We start from the raw sequence: 20,908 nt of genomic DNA on the forward strand, positions 1-20,908 counted from the left end.
TCATTTCTTTGTGTTAGGAACATTCCAGTATCACTCTTTCAGTTATTCCAAAGTATATCATGGCTTATTGTTGATTATGGTCACTTTGTTATGTTACCAAATAGTGTTCATTCTAACTATAGTTTTGCACCATCCTCACTTTATCCCCTTGCCTGATATCCTGCCCAGCCTCTAGTAACCATCGTTATACTCTCTGTATCTGTAAGATCAATTGTTTTAATATTTAACTCCCACATATGAGTGAGAACATATGAGATTTGTCTTTCTATGCTTGGCTTATTTCACTAAACAGTCTCCAATTCCATTCATTTACTACAAATAACAGATTTTATTCTTTTTATGGCTAATATTTCTTTGTGTCTATGTACCACATTTCCTTTATCCACTCATCCACTGTTGAACATTTAGGTTGATTCCAAATCTTGGCTATTGTGAATAGTGCTGCAATAAACATGGGAGTGAAGATATTTTTTGATACCAAATTCCCCTCCCTTGGATATATATCCAACTATATATCCAATCCAATGGGATTGCTAGGTCCTATAGTAGTTCTCTTTCTAGTTTTTTGAGAAATCTCTATACAGTTGTCCATAGTGGTTGCACTAATTTACATTCCCCCCAGCAATGTGTAAGGGTTCCTCTTTCTCCACATCCCCACCAGCATTTGTTATTACCTGTCTTTCAATAAAATTCATTTTAACTGGGGTGAGATCATGTCTCACTGTAGTTTTGATTTGTATTTTTCTGATGACTAGTGATTTGAGCATTTTTTCTTTTATCTGTTGTCCACTTATATGTCTTCTTTTGAGAAATATCTATTCAGATTCTTTGCTCATGTTTAATTGGATTATTTGATTTTTTTTCCCTATCAAGTTGTTAGAGCTTCTCATAAATTCTAATTATTATTCCCTTCTCAGATAGGTAGTTTGCAAGTATTTTCTCCCATTCTGTGGGGTATCTCTTCACTTTATGGATTGTTTCCTTTGTTGTGTAGAAGCCTCGTACCTGGATGTGGTCCTGCTTGTTCAATTGTGCTTTGGTTGCCTATGCTCTGTGGGTATCACACAAGAAGTCCTTGCCCAGACCCACATTCTGAAGCATTTCTCCAGTGTTTTCTTTGAGTAGTTTCATAGCTTCAAGTCTTAGATTTGAGTCTTCAATCTATTTTGATTTGATTTTTGTATGTGGGAAGAGATAAGGCTCTAGATCTAGATTCATTCTTCTGCATATGGATATCCAGTTTTCCCAGCACCATTTATTGAAGACACTGCCCTTTCCCCACTGTGTGTTTTTGACGCCTTTGTTGACAGTAAGTTCACTATAGATATATGGATTTAATTCTGGGTTCTCTTTTCTGTGCCAGTGATTTATCTTTCTTTTTATATAAGTACCATGATGTTTTGGTTACACAGCTCTGTAGTATAATTTGAAGGCAGGTAATGTGATTTGTTCTTTTTGTTCAGGATGGCTTTAGCTATTCTGGGTCTTTGTAGTTCCATGTAAATTTTAAGATTATTTTTTCTATTTCTGAGAGGTATGTCATTGGTATTTTGGTGGGAATTGCATTGAATCTGTACATTACTTTGGATAGTGTGGATGTTTTAAAAATATTGATTCTTCTAATCCACGAACATGGAATATCTTCCCATTTTTTCTGTCTTCTTCAACTTCTTTCACAACGTTTCCTAGTTTTTGTTATAAAGTTCTTTCATTTCTTTGGTTAAGTATACTCCTAGGTATATTATTTTATTTGTAGGTATTGTAAATGGGATTACTTTCTTAGTTTCTTTTTCATATTGTTTACTCTATTGTAGGTATGTTGGAATATAGCAATGCTATTGATTTTTAAGTGTAAATAAGTGAATTAAGGTTAAGTCAGAATAAACAGAAACTACTGTAAATATTTCGAAGAGAGGCAAATTAAAACAGAGAATTAGTTACCCCCATGCCAGAATTGCTGAGACACACTAAAGTAAGCAAGATAAGGCAATACTGTGACTAGCAAAAGCAGGGCAGGGAAACCGCTACCACCCCTGGGGCTTAAAGGTCAAAGGAAAGTTATCTGTTATCATCCACAAGTTAAGGCCTTCTAACGAAGCTAGGCTGATGCTGGAGCTGCCTCATAGGAACTGATGACATGCAGAAGATACTTCCTGTGGCAGGTCAAAGGTGTATGAGACAGAGCACGGAATCCTAACCATTAGACCACCAGGGAATATCGGGGGTGGGGAGAAGAGACTAAGTACTTTCTCCATGTCCTCCTCCATTCTTCTGCCTGGGCATGCCATTGGCCCAAACTACCTGGAAGCCAGTTAACTGGCAAAGGAACTTAAAATACACAGTTTCCTAAGAGAATAGATCTGAGAGTAAGTAGACAAATGATTGCATCATTCATTGGCAAGTAGAAAGCCAAAACTCAGGGATTTGGATGATTTGGGAGAGGAATGGATGGACGGGAGAGGAATATGATATATGCAGAGGTAGCTTATTGTGTCTTATGGAAGGACTGACCATCTTCCCTATAGGCAGTGGGAAAACCCCAAAGGACTTTTCAGTGGGGAAATTGCAAGGGCATATAAAATGTATTTTAGGTTACTTTGACAGGTGTGTAAACTTAGAGATTTTTTTTTTTTTGAGACAGTCTCACTATGTCATCCTTGGTAGAGTGCTGTGACATCACAGCTCACAGCAACCTCCAACTCTTGGGCTTAAGCAATTCTCTCCCTTTAGCCTCTCTAGTAGCAGGGACTAGAGGCGCCTTCCACAATGCCTGGCTATTTTTTGTTGCAGATGTCATTGTTGTTGAGCTGGCCTGGGCCGGGTTTGAACCTGCCACCCTCGGTGTATGTGGCTGGTGCCGTAACCACTGTACTACAGGCGCCGAGCCATAGACACTGATTTTGAAGAAGCAAAAGTCCATTAATTTCTTTGCATTTAATCTTGTCTTTATCCAATTGATTCAAGCAAGGAACAATAAGAAGCGACAGTAAGAAAAAAGTTGGAAAAATGAAAGTATAAAAGTGAAATTGGCAGGATGATTGAATATGCAGGTAAGGGAGAGGGAGGGGTCTGGAATAAGGCCCAAGTCTTTAACCTTCGCTGACCTGAGGATGGTGCTTTTGCCAATTAAGGTTAAGTTTGAGTTGGGGAGCCTATGGTACATCAGGTGGAGAGATCCAGGAGCAGATGCAGTCGGTTCACACAGGTATCAATGGTTTAATGAGAAGTGGACCAAGACTTTTGACCCTAAGGAACAAATAATATTTAAAGTGTTAATGGAAAACCCAAAGAATGCCTGACAGGGGTCCAGGTGTGGATGCATTTAGTGGTAGGAGATATACTTGCCCTAGATCATTTCCAGAGGAACAGGTAGTAGAAACTAACTTGTGCTGGGACAGGAAGGAAAAGGAAGACAAGAAAGTGGCGACAGTGAATGTAGATGCCTCTTTTGAGAGTTTGGGTAGGAGGGGAGAAAAGAGGGGATGGAATCCAAACTTGGAGTGGGTTTCATTTGTAGGGTTGGTGAGACTTGGGGATGTACATGGTCAGGTGCAAAAAACCAGAGCTGAGTTTAGTCTTTAGAGGACATAGGCAGTAGAGATAGAGGGCAAATGGTTCAGAGCTGGACTGAACCCTGGAGAAGCTTGAGGAAATCTTCCACAGCTGCTTGCCAAGGAACTAAGCTTATGCTGTAAAGACTGTGCCTTTAGAATTCCAATCTTTGGCAAAGAGCCTGTGTAACACCTTCCGGTTATAACCAGAAAGCACCTCTATTGTATGTATAATTTTGGGAGATAAACAGTGGCAAAAACTAACAGTTGTAGACTTTGCAACCTTCAAAACAGGTTCAGAGGTTCTTTTGTTTGTGTGTTTCTTTTTTAATAAACAGCGTTTTGCTCTGTTGCCCAGGGTGGAGTTCAGTAGCGCCATCATAGCTTGCTGCAGCCCCAAAACCCTGGGCTTGAGTGACCTCCCTGCCTCTGCTCCTGAGTCTCTGGAATCGCAGGTGTGAGCCACTGTGCTCAGTCCCAGAGTTTCATTTGAGCCCCCATGATCGTCTCATAGTTGTGCGCGTGTAAACATACAAACACATACACATATGCATACAAGTATTTATACGTCAATGTATATTCTGTTCTCTGAGAAAATCCTTATAGGGAACTTGAGACACAGAGCAGACAGGACTTGCCAAACCCTTTATAATCCATGCATGATTTAACCCAGATCTTCTGGGCGTCTTTCACAGACTTTGTCATTCCGATACATTGGCCTAGAGAGCGTCGGGTATATAGACACTGCCCTCTCCACTTTACTTCCTGGGTCACCAGGCATTTCAGCCTCAGATGGTCTGGGGCCTCTTACATAGCACCCCTAGTGTTCCAGGTAGTAAGTGGTTTCCTTGAGCACCACAGAGTCAACCTTCTTATGGTGGAACTCCTCTCCCAGCCTCTTGTTTTCTGACATCAGGCTTCCCCAGATTCCCCCCACAAAGCTTTTCTTTCTGAGGCTCTTCCTTTCCACACAGGACAAGGTAAGGTATTCTCATACTTGGCTGACTTTTTCACCACAGCCCAGTTCTCAAACCCTCTCATCTTTCTCTGCTACCAAATTTCATCCAGTTTTTGAATCTGGCATGTCCAGAAGTCACAATTTCTCCCCCTTTCTATGGAAGGCCCTGCCAACCCACTGCTTTTTTGGAGCCACACAAAGCTGGTGGGATTCCTGACTCAGTCACAGGCCAACTGGAACTAACTGAACAACTTACTGAGCCATATTGAATCTAATAATGCCTCATAGAGTTCTCGTGAGGATTTCAGGAGAGAACGTATGTGAGGGGTACAGCTCAGTGCCAGGCTCAATAAATCTTTGCTCCCTTCTCCCACCAGCGTGGCCTGCAGCTCTTACTCACATTTCCCAGCACTTAGCACAGTAATAGAATTAGCAACATTAGTATATCTGAAAGGCAATCACTATTTAATTGCTCTGGCCCCAGCCAGCCTGAAGTTCCTCTCCATTCACTTCTAATTTGGGGTTAGGGGTTTTTAAGTCTTACCCTGGCTGGTCACAAAATCACTGCCTCAGAGAGAATTGAAAATGACTGTAGGCAGGCATTGGTTACGTGATGAAAGATTAGGCTATTCCTTCCATTTTGTTCTATATATATATATATGCAAATACCAGTTTGCTCCTGGCCAGTGAACAAATCAGGCAATTCTAAGCAGCGTCTCTGAGAGTTAGTGAATGATCTCCTCAGTCAGACCAGCACGGCTCTCAGCAAGCCAGCCACACCCCCAGATGCCCGATACTGATCTTCATTAAAATAAATTAATGCTCTCTTATAGGTTCAGACTCGGAGTCAGGTTTCAAGCATCCCTTCTCAGAAGACATTTATTTATATTACATACTCAATTTAAAGGAGTAAATGCCCTTCCCTCAGCCGGCGAAGTTTGTTTATCTTAGCGCTACTGTGAGAGCTTAATGCCCACATGCAGGCAGTGTGTTTTATCTGTCCTCTGACCCAGCGTCCCATAAAGTAACAGCAGTCTCTAATCTAGAGGAACCCGACGTGCTTTGAGATTGCCAGTCGCAATCTTTAATATTAGACTGCACATGTGCTTTGGAGGAAACCTAGATTTGCCTTAAGCCACACAGAAAGCATTCACATCTGAGCCGCTTTACATGTGATTGCAAGTTAAAGTAAATTCTAAATAACTTTTAGCAGTTTGCTGTTTGGAAAACGGCCTGGGCCATATAAGCTCTCCCTTAGTGCTTTTTCTGTTACATCTTACGCCAAAGTAAATGGAAGCTGTAGAGAACCTTTGAACTCCTCAGCTCTCAAGGGATCTCAGTCAAGTCGGATTGGCAGAGCCCATGTTTGGTTCTCAAAGGAAGATTTTTTTTTGGTCCCCCTTGAAGTGTTTACATCACAGTCACCTTCCTTGGTGAGGAAGCTGTCTGGCCTCCTGGGCCCCCTTGGCTCTGGCCTCTGAGAAATGGGCCTTCTGCTGTTAGGAGCTCATCCGTGGGCTGTCAGGGGTGGCACCCAGGTTTCTTCCCACCTCTGCTTCACGATCCAGTCGGCTTTGCTTTTCGCCTTCCTTTTCCTTTCCCGAGGAACTGCTGAATGCAAGAAACCTACAGTTCAAGGCCCCCTCTGCCCAGGGCAAGTGGCTTTACTTCTCCAAGTTGCAGATTCCTTTTCTGTGAACTAGAGATTAAAACTAGTATGGTAGATTTCCAAACAACTTGTAGAGAACTGTCATGTTCCTAACAGAGAAAAGATAACTGTTCGTGGTGATGGATATCCCAACTGTCCTGATTTAATCATTACACTTTTTTTTGATCATTGCATATTGTATACAAGTATCAAAATGTCACAAGTACCTCCAAATCCATACATATCTATTACATAAAAAAAATCTATATGCTCAAAAAAAGTAGTGTAGCCCACATAGATCCCTCCCTTCTCTAAACATATTTTCTTATACTCACAACCACACAATTTATTACAATTGTATTAGTGATTTTTATTGATTATTAGTACATATTATTTTTTGACATATAAATATTGTATTTAATATAGACACAATATAATGTAATATGTGTCATATACTAGTATGTCCTTACTACCAGATCATATGCGTCTAGAAGGCCAGGACAGTGGCTTACACCCTGCATATCATTTTTAGAGTCCAGGCCACACTGGTCACACAGTTTCTCAGTAAACAACTAACTGAATGTAATCTTAAGGGAGGTACCTCTGTTGCCTTGGTTAATAAGGGAAAGTATTATTCATCAGTCAGGCAAACACCCACAAAGATTGATTTTTTTCTTCTCATATTTTAATGTGTGCTGTTACTCTAGTTTGGAGATAACTCTGAAGGAAAAAATGGCACATATATTATGCATCTTTGTCCTAATGCATGTTTTCTTATAGTTGAAAAACAAATGTTTGTATAAGCTTTAGGAGGAGGTGGTTTTACAAAACATGTCCTTACTGTTAGCCCTCTTATCATGTATGTGAAAAGTCAGTATTATTTGTGAAAAATTATTATTATTTGGGCATGGTTGAGAAATAGCATCACATAAACAATTTCTTAACTCGTTACTCCAAAAATGAATCTCAAGGTGGGCTAGGTGTTGCCCTCCATTTAGGGTTATACTCTAATCTCCAGATTTACTTCCGACGGTCATTGCCAGTACTGGGAGTTCATTACTGCTGGAAACAGCCTTTTTCCATTTTGAGTACATCATCTTGAGCTGGGATACAGAAGTTTTCAGATCTTTGTCAAGTACAGAAGTGTGAACATTGAAAGAGAAGGAAGAAGACTGATCGCCATTCAAAAATCTATATGACTTGCATATTATAAAGCAGAGGAAATGCTTCTCCAAGGGAGTGCGTTTGTAGGCTCTGTGTGCTGGATCTACCGACTATAAATCATTAGGAGGAGATTGAGAAGAGTCAGGAAGTCTGCAGTCTGACAGCACGTTGGAGAGGAAGTGGCTGGGAAGCAGTGATTTTAGAATCAGTCAGACCTGGCTTTGGTTCCAGTCACCATTTGTCAGTTGCTTTGACCAATTTATTTTATTCTCTCCTCTCTTGTTTTCCCTTCAGTGAAATGAGAATGACATGAAGGATTAAGTCAGACTAAATTTGTAAAGTGAAACATCAACACAGTGTCTGGCCCAGTTGGTGTTAAATAGCAGTCAATATGAGCTTCGTTATTGCGTGGTATTACTGTCGGAAGCCCAGGATACTTACTTAAGTGACTATAGTTGAGACTGAGGTAATGGATGTTTCTTAAGGAAGGAAAATGTTTGGGGACTGTGCATTGACTATCTCAGTAACCAACTGAGGAAAAGGAGATTAATAGGAACTGTCAGCCCCCAACTCTCACCTCCTTCCCAGCGATATTAGGGAGCCCGGCTTTCCCACCTGCTTTCACCTTCATGACGGTGCACTCTAGTTCTCCAGACCCTTCCTGAAGGGGTTGGAGGGTACCACACGCTGACCTTATCTTGAGAGATTTGCTCATGGACATGGCACCTATGTTTATAGAAGTGTCTTCTTTCTCCCTCTCCCTCCTCCCCCCCCCCAGCCTTCTTCCCTTAACAAGCGTTTTCTATCATCGTTATTTCTATTCCTAACAACCCCAGGAGATCAGAACAGGTGATCGTATTGCTGCTTTGCAAGAATGATAGCAAACTAGAAAACCAGGCTATTTGCATAAATCGATCAGGTTAGTATCTCATTCGTACTTTGCATTTTGTTATTTTGAACTCTCCATGGTTATTCAGACACATCCTACTTCCTTAACTTTTTCCCTGAATGGGGTAGGGTAATTTTAATCTCTAGCCACCTTTTTTGTTGTTGTTGTTTTTGCTGTCATAAACTTCATTTTATTCTTCCCCTCAAGGCTGCTGAAATCTGTATCATACTGTATCTAGGAAATTGTATTACAGTACTATAAATACATTTCTGAGAACCTTTAATTAAGTGATGATACCTAGAACTTTTTCATCTTGGCTAGGTCCCTGGAGGTGACCAAACAGAATGCTCTAGGGAAGCAGTTCTCTCTTCAGCTCATCACTCCAGGAGGCAGAATTATGTTACAGACTTTGAACTGTTAGGATGGTACCAACTGATGATTTTTGTAATATATAGTGGATTTTTTTTTTTAAAAAACCCAAGTCTCTTCATTGAAGAATTCTCAAGACCTTTGAAAGTTTTCTGAAAGCCTAATGACTTGAACTGAAGCGAGAAAGACATTCGAGATAAACAGCCTGGCGTTTACCATGAAGCCCTCTGAAGACATGCTTGAGATCATCGCCTGTGCCGTTCTAATCCTTGTGAGTGTTACTGGAAACGTCTGTTTATTTCATTCTACAAGGAAGTGTGTCACTGGACGTTTACAGACATCCTTTCTTCTAATTTTCAGCCTTATATTTGTCCACCTTCTTAAAAACTTGGTGGTGAATGTCATGAAAATTGTTTACTCTTCTGGTATCATGTTGGATTCAGCTGGCTGCAAAGTTCTGCACTTCACAGCGGCCCTGACGACTTCCCTGGCCATCTGGTTCCTGTTATACTTTGCCTTGCTCTACCACTGGAAGCTTTACCAAATCGTTCACCCCTCGAGTGAGGAGCTACACCCGGACCGGCAGACCCATTCCTTCAAGGTGGTTTCTGCTCTCTGGGTGGCTGGCGTGGCAGTGTACATCCCACTTTTAATTTACACTAGAAAACTGGAATTCCTGAATGCAGGAAATGATACCAACCCCTCGTCTACTAACAGGATTTACATGGATTGCCTAGTTGGCTTTGGAAACCAACAGGTAGAGTTTTACTATGGAAAAATATTTTTAGTTTTAATTGATATTCTCCCTTTAGCCATTTTAGTCTTTGTCTGTTTCTGGATGTCTCTCCTCCTTTCAGAAAGAAAGAAGATGACATATGGTGACATCTGGATTGGAGATGATGATGCAGAAGTCGAAATCCTTCGAGGGGCCAAGTTCAGTATTTTATTAATGTTGTTGATCACTCCACTTTGGATTTCTCACTTTATCTTAGTTTGTTTCTTAAAGGACTTGGCAGCACATACTTTCACTCCAGCTGTTCTCACAGCCCTCTCCTCAGGCTTCTCGGCTCTCAGTCCTTTCCTGCTTATTTTGGTGAATTACAGAATGAAATTGGTGTCCTTCTGTGGTACCAAAGAGGAAAAGCCCACACCACAGCTTACAAATGCTACTCTTTCTCCATATGCTTAAATGGCAGAGAACTCAATTTTCATCATTGGAAAACAGGCCCTGTCATTAGAAGGCAGAGCTGAAGTTTTCGTAGCCCTCATCAATAGACAGTTTTTGAAAGGTCTGCTAGAAAATTGATTCCTCTCCAGAAGTGAACTTCCAAGGAAATGGTACAAGATATATGAGCCCTAAGTTATTATAAGTTGAAGAAAAATAGTCATCGTGACATTTGTTATTTAGGACAATACCAAGATTTTTAATGTAGATATTCTAAACCAGCTCAACAGGGATCACCATCTGGAAATGAACTCAACCTAAATGATACATTTAAGTATTTACTCTGTGCAAGATATTATGTTAAAAAACAACATATTGTTGAAACTGGAGATAATACTTCCTATCTGAGTTTTTAAAGGTACACATGAGTAATCTGATGTTTTCATCTTATGTTTTCCTTGAAATGCTTCCACTCATGGGAAGTGGATGGGTACAGGGTGGGTGTTCAGTTGTTGCATTTTTAGTAACAGTGCCCCCTCTGGGATGGAAAGGAGATTTAGTTCACTGCCCTTATCCTAAGCATCTTTAGGAAATTAAGGCTAGAGGAAAAGCTGGATTAAAACTGGTTCTTCCTACATTTTACCCCATGTATAGGTATAGATGTGTGAATATCTGTTTGTTACATTCAGATCGCTATCCTTAATTATTTAAAGGTATTAAACTATACTCTTTCCTTCATAAAAAAAAGGACATTTATTTTATAGAGAATTTGGTCATTAAATTGGTGTATTTAAAAGTTGGAAGACTTTATAAAACCTCCCTTTGATTTCTGGATTTGGAATCAATAAAAATAAACATGTTATGAATCAAATTAAAAATACACGGCCAAGTTTTCATTTTTCCAGCTTGCCAGTTTTCCCATTTAGATGCTTCTGATGCAATGAGTAATGATACTAAATATCTATGCAGATGTTTGTGTAAGCATTGAATTTTAAGCTAATTATTAGGTTTTTGTATTTTTTTTTTCATTTTTATTCTCTATTCATATGGCCAGGATTTATTATACTATAGTTCTAGTGAGTGGATATCCCCAAATTGAGATTCCTGCTGCACTGAAAATTATAAACCTGGATCTCATTAGCAGGAGAGACCTAGAACATCTTTGTTGCCATGAAGTGCAATAGAGAAAGGAAATTTTAAAGTCACAAAGGCCCAAATTCTGTAAAGTTGTCGGCCATCGTCTGTCCCTTGTATAACACGGGGAATTTTTTTTTTTAATGGCAGACTTAATGCCTTTTGAGATTTCTGGGTGGTCTTCATGGGAAATGCATAGTTGAGTCCACTGAGGCAGTTTAATCAGAAGGGCATAGAATGTATAATGAAGTTAACATCTGGGAAGTTGGGGGATGTGGGGAAGAGGTCATCATGTTTTAATTAAGTGCAGATGTAGCCAGAGCTGGGACGTGCCATTGATCTAAGGTCGTGGTTCTCAAATGTGGTTCCGGGACAAGCAGAATCAGCATCACCTTGAAGCTTGTTAGAGATGCAAATTCTTAGGCCCCACCCTAGACCTATTGGCTCAGAAACTCTGAGAGTTGGAGCCAGCAGTCTGTTTCAGTAAGCTTTCTGGGTGATTCTCGTGCATGCTAAAGTTTGAGAACCACTGGCCTAGGATTGCTGCAAAGTTTAATCCTCACAAATGAGCAGGATGAAGCCAGGACAACTGACTCAGGATATCGTCTTCAATGCTCCCTGCATGTTACTATCGTGTCTGCTCCTCTCTAAGAGGACAGCCCGGCTCGTCATCTGTGTCCCATACATTCTTGATAATACTTGCCAAACAAATCCCCTGCAAAAATTAAATAACCTTTGAAAACTTGAAAAGAAAGCGTGACTACTTCAGGTGCGCCAAAAATTTGGAACTTGGATTTGGATAGTTTCCTGTCCATAACTAAGCCAGGGATCCAGTTCCCAGATTATTGCAAAGTTCCTTTCCAGAAGCCGGTGCAAGCTACGGTTGGCTTAAGCCCATGCTCAACTTCCCAGTGCTAGAAATGTTTTCTTTTGCTTCCCAGATATTTTCTTTTTGTTTAGACTTCATTAGGTCATAGTTTTGTCCTTGAGGAATTGATAAGTTTTCATCTACAGCAGAGAATGAATCATACACTCACTGAATAAGCAACATTCTAGTTCTCTTTTCAAAGTTAATGTTCACTTTTAACTCTTGCTGTTCCTCTTCTTTCCTCTCCCTGAACCTCCACATTTCAGTTGAGTTCCTGGTGTAGTTGGGACAGCAGGTGAAAAGACGATAAGACAGGTTCAGCAGAGATTGTCAGGACAGAGCCTGAAGAGGAGCGAAAGTCGGTCAGGACTATGTCAAGGTCCTGGTTTGGTTTCAGGAGTGTTTCCTAGGCCATCTCAGACCACACAGAGTCTTTGGAATTGGAAGGTCATCTAATTTTCCTTCACAAGGAAGGATTCTGAACTTCCTCTATCAGGGGAGCCCTCCAGACTCCTATTTCAGTTTCTTGCTGGGGTTCGGGGAGTGGGGGTGTGATCTCACAAATCAGCCCATTCCTTTCAAGCCTATTTGAAATGTCATTCTCTGGCAGTCTTTGCTGAAACTGATCTCCCTTAAACTTCCTCCAAGATTTACCCGTGAGATCAAATCCTCCTTTCACCTGCTGGATCTTTAGATTCCGAGAGAGAGAGAAGTGAGTTTCTCTTTCGCAAGTTACATATTTCCTTAGCTGTGCTGTGTAACACAGAGTTTCCCACCCAGTAGGTATCCTGCTTCCTTGCTCTGTCCTGGTACATTCCAGTTCACCCGCGGCCTTCTGAAGAAGTGGCACCCAGAACTGAACACCATTTATTTTTTGTGTGCATTTGTGTTCTTTTGTCTTCTCTTGTACAGCTGCTGTGAGCATGGATTCTTTCTTTTCTTCTAAAAAGAATTTAAAATGTTAAATCCATTTGAAATCACACACACCCATATGCGCACACAGATACAGATTAAAAAGCATATGAAATATGTATATCTACAATAGGCTGAAAAACTAAGTTTTTCAAGTTCTAGTATGAGTTCATTCTCAGTATTTGGATTTCAGAAATCATGCAGTGGTCCCCAAATCATTTGCAGGAATTCTAAACTATAAATCAGGGCTCAAAACTACAAAAAGACCAACCCTTTAGAGAGATTTGTCAGAGAAATCTTGAGCATAAAGTTTTCTAGTACACTGCCACCTTCCTTGTCTTTGTAATAAGACATATAAGGCTTGGAGTTTAAGACCAGGCTGAGCAAGAGCAAGAATCTATCTCTACAAAAAATAGAAAAATCAGCTGGATGTGGTGACATGCACCTGTAGTCCTAGCTACTCAGGAGGCTAAAGCAGGAGGATCATTTGAGCCCAGGAGTATGAGGTTGCAGGGAATTTTCTTTGAAGATGAAGTTGAAATATTAAACCAACTTGTTTTGAAATGTACTGTTTTATAGACTAGTTCAAAGATATCTGTGGGTAAACTATGTTTGGTACACGAAGATCTATATACTTTTCTTTACTGATGATGATTGTATCTATCATTTCTATTTAGACTCTGATGAAAAGAAGAATAATTCATTTGGAATTATGGTTTGTGAACACCTGAGCAATATAATCTAGGGCTAAGGATATCTATGGAATTCTGACCTAAATGGTGCAAAGAAATACCCATAATTTGGAGCACTCCGGAGCAAATCAGAAAAGCTGTACACCTGTTAGCAGGAAGTGATTTGCATTCCAAGGCTTTGCCTCTACTTAGCAGTGAACTTGGCTGGAATACTTCTGAGTTTTGCCATCTGTAATATAGGAAAGAAATTACTAAAATCACAACGCGTGATGCATAGCCTCTGCCTCCCTCGCAGAGTTGTAAGAAACAAAGATGGACACCTTTTGGGGGTGGGACACAATTATAGGAGGGACTTAACCTAGCAAATGGAATCAGTGTAACCTGGTTCTTTGTACCCTGGATGAATCCTCAACAATAAAAACAAACAAAAAAAAGATAGACAAAAAATGATTGAAAGTGATTTGAAAATATAAAATGTTTGACACAACCACAGTTTATTATTGATGTTTCAGCAAGTTGAAGTAAGAGGGGAATAAGTCCTAGACTTAAAACTGGAAGCCCTAGCTGTGTGTCTAAGAAGCTATTACAGAACCTCTCTGAGCCTTGGTTTCTTTATCTCCGCAAAGGCTATTATAAAGGTGTTTATTCTTCGTGAGACAACGTTAGTGAGCGAACATTATGGAATGGCACCAAATTCTAAATCCTGGTTCAGAGTTTTCTTCACCTATTTTTCTGTGGGTGTTTCCCACAGGAAAGCAAGAAATACATGCAGGAATCCCTCCCCAAGAGCTGGAACAGACTCAATATGTTAGACTGAAGTCTCTTGTTTGATATCAAACATTCACTCGTATTTTTACAAACATGCCAGAAAGCTGACATTCCAAGAAGATGTGCACTTTTTACACTCTGGCTTTGGAAATACTCCCCTAGGCCACCCCTACTTATCACCCCATCCTGGCCCCCACCTTTCCAGACCCATCTTTAGAATCAAAAACACAGCAGTAGATACCAAATCAACGTTATCCATCTTTCTAGACGTTCTGATTTGGCTTCTCCGCTTTGCCTGTGCTGACAGCACTGTTGGAACACCCCCTCCTGCCCCTGCAGCTCCTCGGCTTTGCCAGGCAGGCTTCTGTCACCTCCACGGTCTCAGGTGTCTTGGGCTGCTGTGTATTCCTTTGGGCAAATGCCACATCATATTGTAGTGGCTTATTTTCTTGTTTGTCTTCCCCTGTACTGTACGTTTTCTGCCAGCATAGAGAGTAGTAGTGTAACAGACAGGTACACCCAGTGGGTGGTGCCTGTGGCTCAAGGAGTAGGGCGCCGGCCCCCTATGCCGGAGGTGGTGGGTTCAATCCTGGCCCCGGCCAAAAACTGCAGAACAGTCCATAAGTGAAGAACTGGATAAAATCGACAGTTTTTTGTGTTTTTTTTTTTGTGCTCCCCGCTTTTTCCTTGTGTGTACTTCTTGGCTTTCCTTCAGCAGCATCTTTCCAGTAGAAATATCTTGCCTCTTTCATTTTTCTGCTTCGAGATTAGGCATTTAGTGACTGCCATGCCTCTGGCCACTGTTGAATCCAAGAGTGAAAGAAACGGAATCCAACATTTAGAGTGAGTTGTTTCCTTGCCAGCCAAGCTCCTGAGCCAACTGGGGACAACATTTCCACCCAAACCTTCCAGTACTTAGTTTGTGATGATTTTGAGCTCTTACACGGAAGAAAGTAAGCCTAGCATCTATGTGCGGGCTTTCAAGTTGAAAATTTATCACAGGACAAATTTGGCAGGCATATGTGTGTGTGTGCGCGTGCGCACATATAGACGTGGAAAAAGCAGCTGTGTTTCTTCACCTCTGGTAGACTAAAAAATAAAGAAATAAGTTGTAATGCAAATTGGTTGTAGTTACCTCATCACCAAATGTATTCTGCTCATTTATTTTGACAAGTCCAACTTACTCTTCATTACCGGGCCTCCTAGCATACTGGTAAATGCAGCAATAGGGACTTTGGCAGAAAAGGAGAAATCTGTGTAACGCGAGCCTTCAGAGTGAGTCCATGCTGACTCCTTGTAAAAAGGAGTGAGGCAATACATTTATAGAAAAAAAAAAATTTCAGTAGAGCAATTTATGTGATATGTGACTGTAGTCGCAAATCAATGAGCCTTTTATGAGCCAAGCACACCAGAATGTGTCCATTAAAATGAGTGTAGTTTCCCAAAGAAAGTTGGTTGGCCACTCCAAGCTTTTTCCAGGGAGGCTGCCATGATGCAACAGGTTTTTGGAAGTCTTCATTGGGAATCATTTTCAAAGTCACTTTTCAAGTCATAAAAAATGAGATGAAAAATATCACCTGAAAATCCTAATTCCTGAGTGGGGGGAGGCTATTTTTAAAATTCCTTATCTATTTTGTAACATCCGATTTGACTCTTGCTTACTTTGTGCTCTTCCCCACATGGAATCTCCCCCTGAGAGAAGCAGTCGGGCCATCATTGAGGTCGCTCCCAACAAGGTAACATGTCGCTGACAGACCCATTGGGGTATGCGCCCCTCACACACACTTTAATAGGCACTGGAGCACATTTGGTTCTTGGCGGCTTACCAAACCATGAGAGTGGAAAGAGTCCTACAAATGCTGCGTATAGTTGACGCTGTTTATTTTGTGCTTTTCCTTGAAAACCGGGCATCGATGTGGGCAAGGGTTTCCCCCCCGTGCCCAGCACATCCAAAGAAGGGTGTCAGCAGCAGCAGCTTCTGCCCAGCACACAGGGCTGGGTTCCCCAGCCCTAATACGTTTCTTCTTTCCCTCCCTGTTAATTTTCTTTTTTTTTTTTTTTTTTTTTTTATTGTTGGGGATTCATTGAGGGTACAATAAGCCAGGTTACACTGCCCTCCCTGTTAATTTTCCTACCCAAATCAGGAGAGCTAAACCATTAAAAAAATGTTCCCTTTACCTTTCTCTACTCTCACTCCCTGCCCATCTTGCCCCGTTTAAAAAAAAAAAAAAGACACAACACATCTTTCTAAGTAACTAACAAATTAAAATTTGCCAGTGTCAGTGCAGAGAAATTGAAAGCCCGGTTGAGCTTGAAATGATTCCAATCAATTGACAGTACTTAAGGTGGACAGATCTTGAGAGAGGTGCTTTGGAGGTGAGGGGCTTAAATATAAAAGAAAGGCCTTAGAAGACCTCAGAGAACCAGGACAAGTGATTGCAGCTTGTAGGGTCAGGGCTGATGATGTCGGAGTAGAGTAGAAATTTACGAATGACTAGGTCCTGAGATTCAAAGAATCCGGGGCCAACTGTGATGCACAGCAATAAAAATCTCATGTGAAAGATTTTAAGCTAGACTGCCCTTTCTGCAGAACCGGAAAAATATTTTTACTTAGGTGTAAACCCACTCTTGTTGGCCTGAGTGGGGTTGACCCTCTTGCCTCCGAGCTCCTGGTCTGGGCCAGATGGAGGATGGCCTCGGGTCCTTTTTCTGGGCTTTCCCTCTTGTCACAGCCATGAAGGGTCACCATGTAAATCCAACCCAATCACAACAAAGCAAGGACCCTTCCTTCCTCCAGTTGTAAAGTGTGGGAAACATAATCCCCACCTCGTAACATTTTACTGTGTTTGTGAAGGTTTTCTTTTTCTAGTACTCAGAGATAAAATGGAGACTCTGTGAAAGCACAGATTGTGACATGCCAGTAGTTTATTTGTAAGAAATTATTTTATTGCTGTTGTGGTATTAGAATTTAAAACAACCTTAGAATACAAATGAAGTCAATGTCTTTAGCAGGAGGCACCAATAAAAGATGGGATGGGGGTGTAGTATTTATTGTTTAATGCCAAATTCCTCCAAAGGGTCAAACACTCAAATGCCCCCACAGCCGGCTGGCCGGCCAGGCAAGGCTTGTGGCAAGCAGAGCGGCCTGGCAGGGCATCTGGGGCCCTGGGAGCACATGTCTCCTAGGCAGGTGGGGGCAGCCTCTGCTCAGCTCCAGGCCCTTGTTGCCATGGGGAATGCGGACCTGTGTCACCAGAATTTTAGATATTTTTTAAGTAAAGCCAGAAATCCAGAATTTTATGTGAAATTACCCAAGTCTACAAATTGGCAACTGATTATTTTTTTAAGCACTGCTAGGGCCAAACATATCACATCTGTCGTCCAGATTTGGCTCTCGAGTGTCAGGTGTGTGCCCTCCATGGCTACGCCGCCTGTCAGAGCATGATGCCCTCAATTTTGAACCAGGGCTTGTTGGTTTCCACTGTGGATTGGGGTGTGGCATGGATGGTGGCGGAAGCGCAAAAAGGGAAAAGCAACCAGTTTCTGCCGTATCATGTTTGCATTGATTGCAATGTGTAACAGCTGCTCTAACCTGACCTCTCACTTCCCATCTTGTCCCTAATTCCTCAGAAGAGAGTGCCCGAGGGTGGCTGAGACTCAGTGGAGGGGCAGATGGGTAAAGAGGCATTATAATAATCACTGGAATGACTGTGGACTCACTCTTGCCCATAAAGAAGCAATTAATAGCTGAGTGTATTGGTGTGCACCTGTAGTCCCAGCTACTCAGGAGGCTGAGGCAGGAGGATGGCTTGAGCCCAGGAATTCAAGGCTGCAGTGAGCTATGAGTCCATCCAGAAGGGACCCTGTGTCAAAAAAAAAAGGAAAGGAAAATGAAAAGGAGACGCAGTTAATGTTGAGAATGTTGGTGAACCATGGGGGATTACTGTGCATTATAAGTAAGAATATAAATACTCTCAAAGTGGCATCTTGATAGAAGCATTGAAACCACACAAAATAAATTGGGTCATATATGTTTTAGAAAAAGAGGCATCTTTAAGGAGATAATTGCATGTGAAGGCTCACTAGGAAATAAAGGAAAGTTTCAGATACATTGGAACCCTTGGTTGAAGGCAAGGTCATATAACCCACAGAAATAAATATGAACAGTGCCCAGAGCTTCCAGGGAAAGGTTACGACTTGTGTAACTCTTGTGTTCTGGCACATAGACTCAAGAATCTCACTACTATCCTCAAAATGAAAATACATCTTTCTGGTTTAATGTCATGATCTATATCATCCCTCGGTTATGTTCTATTAGAGTGGCCACACTCAGCTGGACATCGCTGCCTGTACTTACTGCTCTCCCTATTGTCAGAGTGCCTCACACAGGGTCAATGGCTGTTGGTTAACTTGCTTAGTTACGATGCATCCTTCAGCATTTTGTGTCTCCATATACAGTGTATTTAAAGATCCACCCAGCCCTTAGCTCTGATGTACATTTTTCTGCTTCATTTCTTCTTTTGTCCATGTTCCCACGATGCTGTGTTTGTACCACATCCTGACACCCAAGCACCATCTTTGTGCTGTTCATCAAGGCCGTGGGAGGGAGTAAAGTCTGTGAGTCAGCAGTTCATCGCGGAATACCGATGTAGTGACAAGAAATGTCTTGTTGATTGGATGTGAAGTTGCAATCCAAAGACTCTGGATTAGCTCTGAATCCATCAGCATGGAAGAGAAAGTTATTTTGAGTGACGTGAAAGTATGAATGTCTGTATTTTCCTCTGAAATGCTGTGTGTGGATTAGAAGAAAAGTGACATATTTTTATACCAAGAAATGTGCTTGAGAACCTATTGTATATTTTTATAAATAATATGATTTCTGATTTTAAATTATTCCATAAATACAAATCGGTTTTATTTTCCTTTTAAACCTTATGTGATTGTAGAAGACTTTTTAATATTTATTCTAAATAGATAATCTCATTTGAGCTTGGAAGTAGCATCCGAATCCTTTTTTGTCTGGAGTCTATGTCTGCTATAATTAAGACTAGGTAAAAATAGTGTATGCATATGAGAAGGAGAAAAGAGGAAACATCAAAAATTAAATGACATGATGGATTTGAGGTATGGGATGGTGAGTGATTTTTTTTCCTGTTTATCATAATGATGCTGTTTGTGCAGCTTAAAATAACTTAATAGATGAAAATGAGAAAACAGTGCCTTCAGAATAACAGTTTCCTTTTTAAAAATTAGGTCTTTTTACACTCTTGATCTTCTATTAAGAAGGCCATTTTCATCAGGCTAGCTGTATTTTCACTTTCCGGTAATGTACCCCTTACTGTTCAGCCAGGTACACCATGATTAGAGAACCAAAAGAGGGCAAAATGAATTATTCCAGATACTCAAGTCTGGGTACACGAGGCAATTTTTATAATAAGAAAGACAAGTTGCAGGAAACAGAATCTTACTTTGATATCTGAGAGTTGGCTCAGTAGAAGATAACTGCACACCAAGGCGCTGTCAGGAAACCTCTATCTCTGTTCTAGACATCTGTAAGTGCAGCTGCCACCGCCAGTGGGGATGATGTTAAGTGTTGAGGAAATAAAGTGGGAGGTGATGGATCTCACCTTGACAGATTTAAAGGATTGCCCCAGGCAGCCCTGAGGCCAGTGCTGACTGAAGGTATACCAGGGCCTATGTCAGGTCACTTGGGCTCAGTCAGGCAAAGCTATTTGAAGCAGAGGGCAATGTAGCAAGTTTGTGCTTTAAATTTGCACTTACATCAATCCTTCCTTCCTTCCTTCCTTCCTTCCTTCCTTCCTTCCTTCCTTCCTTCCTTCCTTCCTTCCTTCCTTCCTTCCTTCCTTCCTTCCTTCCTTCCTTTAAGGATAAACTGGAGGTTGTATTACAAATTCTAAAATACTCATTACTCTTGGTTAGCTGGTATCTGTATTATACCTACATGATTCCTGTGGACATCCTGTATTAATTGCGCCATTTAAAGCATCCAAGGATATGTCCACAGGAAGCATTTGGATTCGGTTTTCCTAAGATTTTCAGGCTGGCTCCGCATCCCTGCAGCCCCAATTTTGGCCCCAGATTTGGTGAGCTTGGATCCTGACATTGACCATGGGGGAAATTCTAACCCAAGTGATTCATCTGGCTTGGCACAAATCAAATAAAGTGAAGGACTGTGGTGCACATTGCTTCTGAAAAACCTGTCTGGGGGAATTTGGAGAGAGGAACTGTGCTCCAAGGCAACACATGTACCCATAACCCTTTCCATTTGGTTTGGTTATAAGACGACTAACATTTTTTGCCTTTATTTTCTACTTTTGTCTTGCCAGGGATTTATAAGTATTTAACTCTACTCAAAATGTGCAGAGAAGAATAATGGAAGCCCCTGAATATCTTGATTTGGATGAAATCGACTTCAGTGATGAGATATCTGTAAGTATTACTGCTTGCAAGCAATGCTTCCGGGATGCTCTACCTTTAACTTCAAGACTGCTTTCTCCATGATGTCTGTATATTCTCAACTCTCCCAACTACATCTATAAAATGACAGTAGAAATCTTGTGTGACAGACAAAGTGTGGTTTGGGGGGCGTCTCCTGGATTAAGAAGTGAATCCTACTTAAGTGTGTGAGTTTGAAAAGGGAAGGCATTTAACCTCACTGAGATTTTCATTCCTAATCTGTTCCAATATTGTCAAAATTATTGATTAAACACACTAAAATGCCTGCATATAGTAGCACTTTCATAAAGTCAATTCCCCAGTTCCTTTTTGT

The 20,908-nt window shown here is 41.1% G+C and overlaps 2 protein-coding genes across 7 annotated transcripts in view; both read left to right on the forward strand.

The window, feature by feature from the left end:
- SNCAIP (synuclein alpha interacting protein) overlaps window positions 1–20,908 on the forward strand; it is a 152,151-nt gene that overhangs the window by 51,490 nt on the left and 79,753 nt on the right. For all 6 annotated transcript variants that reach the window (XM_053567005.1, XM_053567010.1, XM_053567008.1 and 3 more), the window contains exon 2: window positions 20,466–20,568. In XM_053567005.1, the coding sequence (XP_053422980.1) occupies window positions 20,512–20,568 (57 nt within the window). In that variant the 5' untranslated portion in view covers window positions 20,466–20,511. The remainder of the gene's footprint in view (window positions 1–20,465; window positions 20,569–20,908) is intronic.
- Window positions 8,797–9,768, forward strand: LOC128568984 (uncharacterized). The gene has a single exon (XM_053567014.1). It carries the CDS (start codon window positions 8,797–8,799, stop codon window positions 9,766–9,768), a length of 972 nt encoding a protein of 323 aa, XP_053422989.1.

This window comes from Nycticebus coucang, chromosome 17 (assembly GCF_027406575.1).
Source record: "Nycticebus coucang isolate mNycCou1 chromosome 17, mNycCou1.pri, whole genome shotgun sequence".
Taxonomy (NCBI): domain Eukaryota; kingdom Metazoa; phylum Chordata; class Mammalia; order Primates; family Lorisidae; genus Nycticebus; species Nycticebus coucang.

Bases quoted from the DNA above. Each gene is read 5' to 3' on its own strand.
- LOC128568984 (XM_053567014.1), top strand. From the start codon at position 8,797: ATGAAGCCCTCTGAAGACATGCTTGAGATCATCGCCTGTGCCGTTCTA.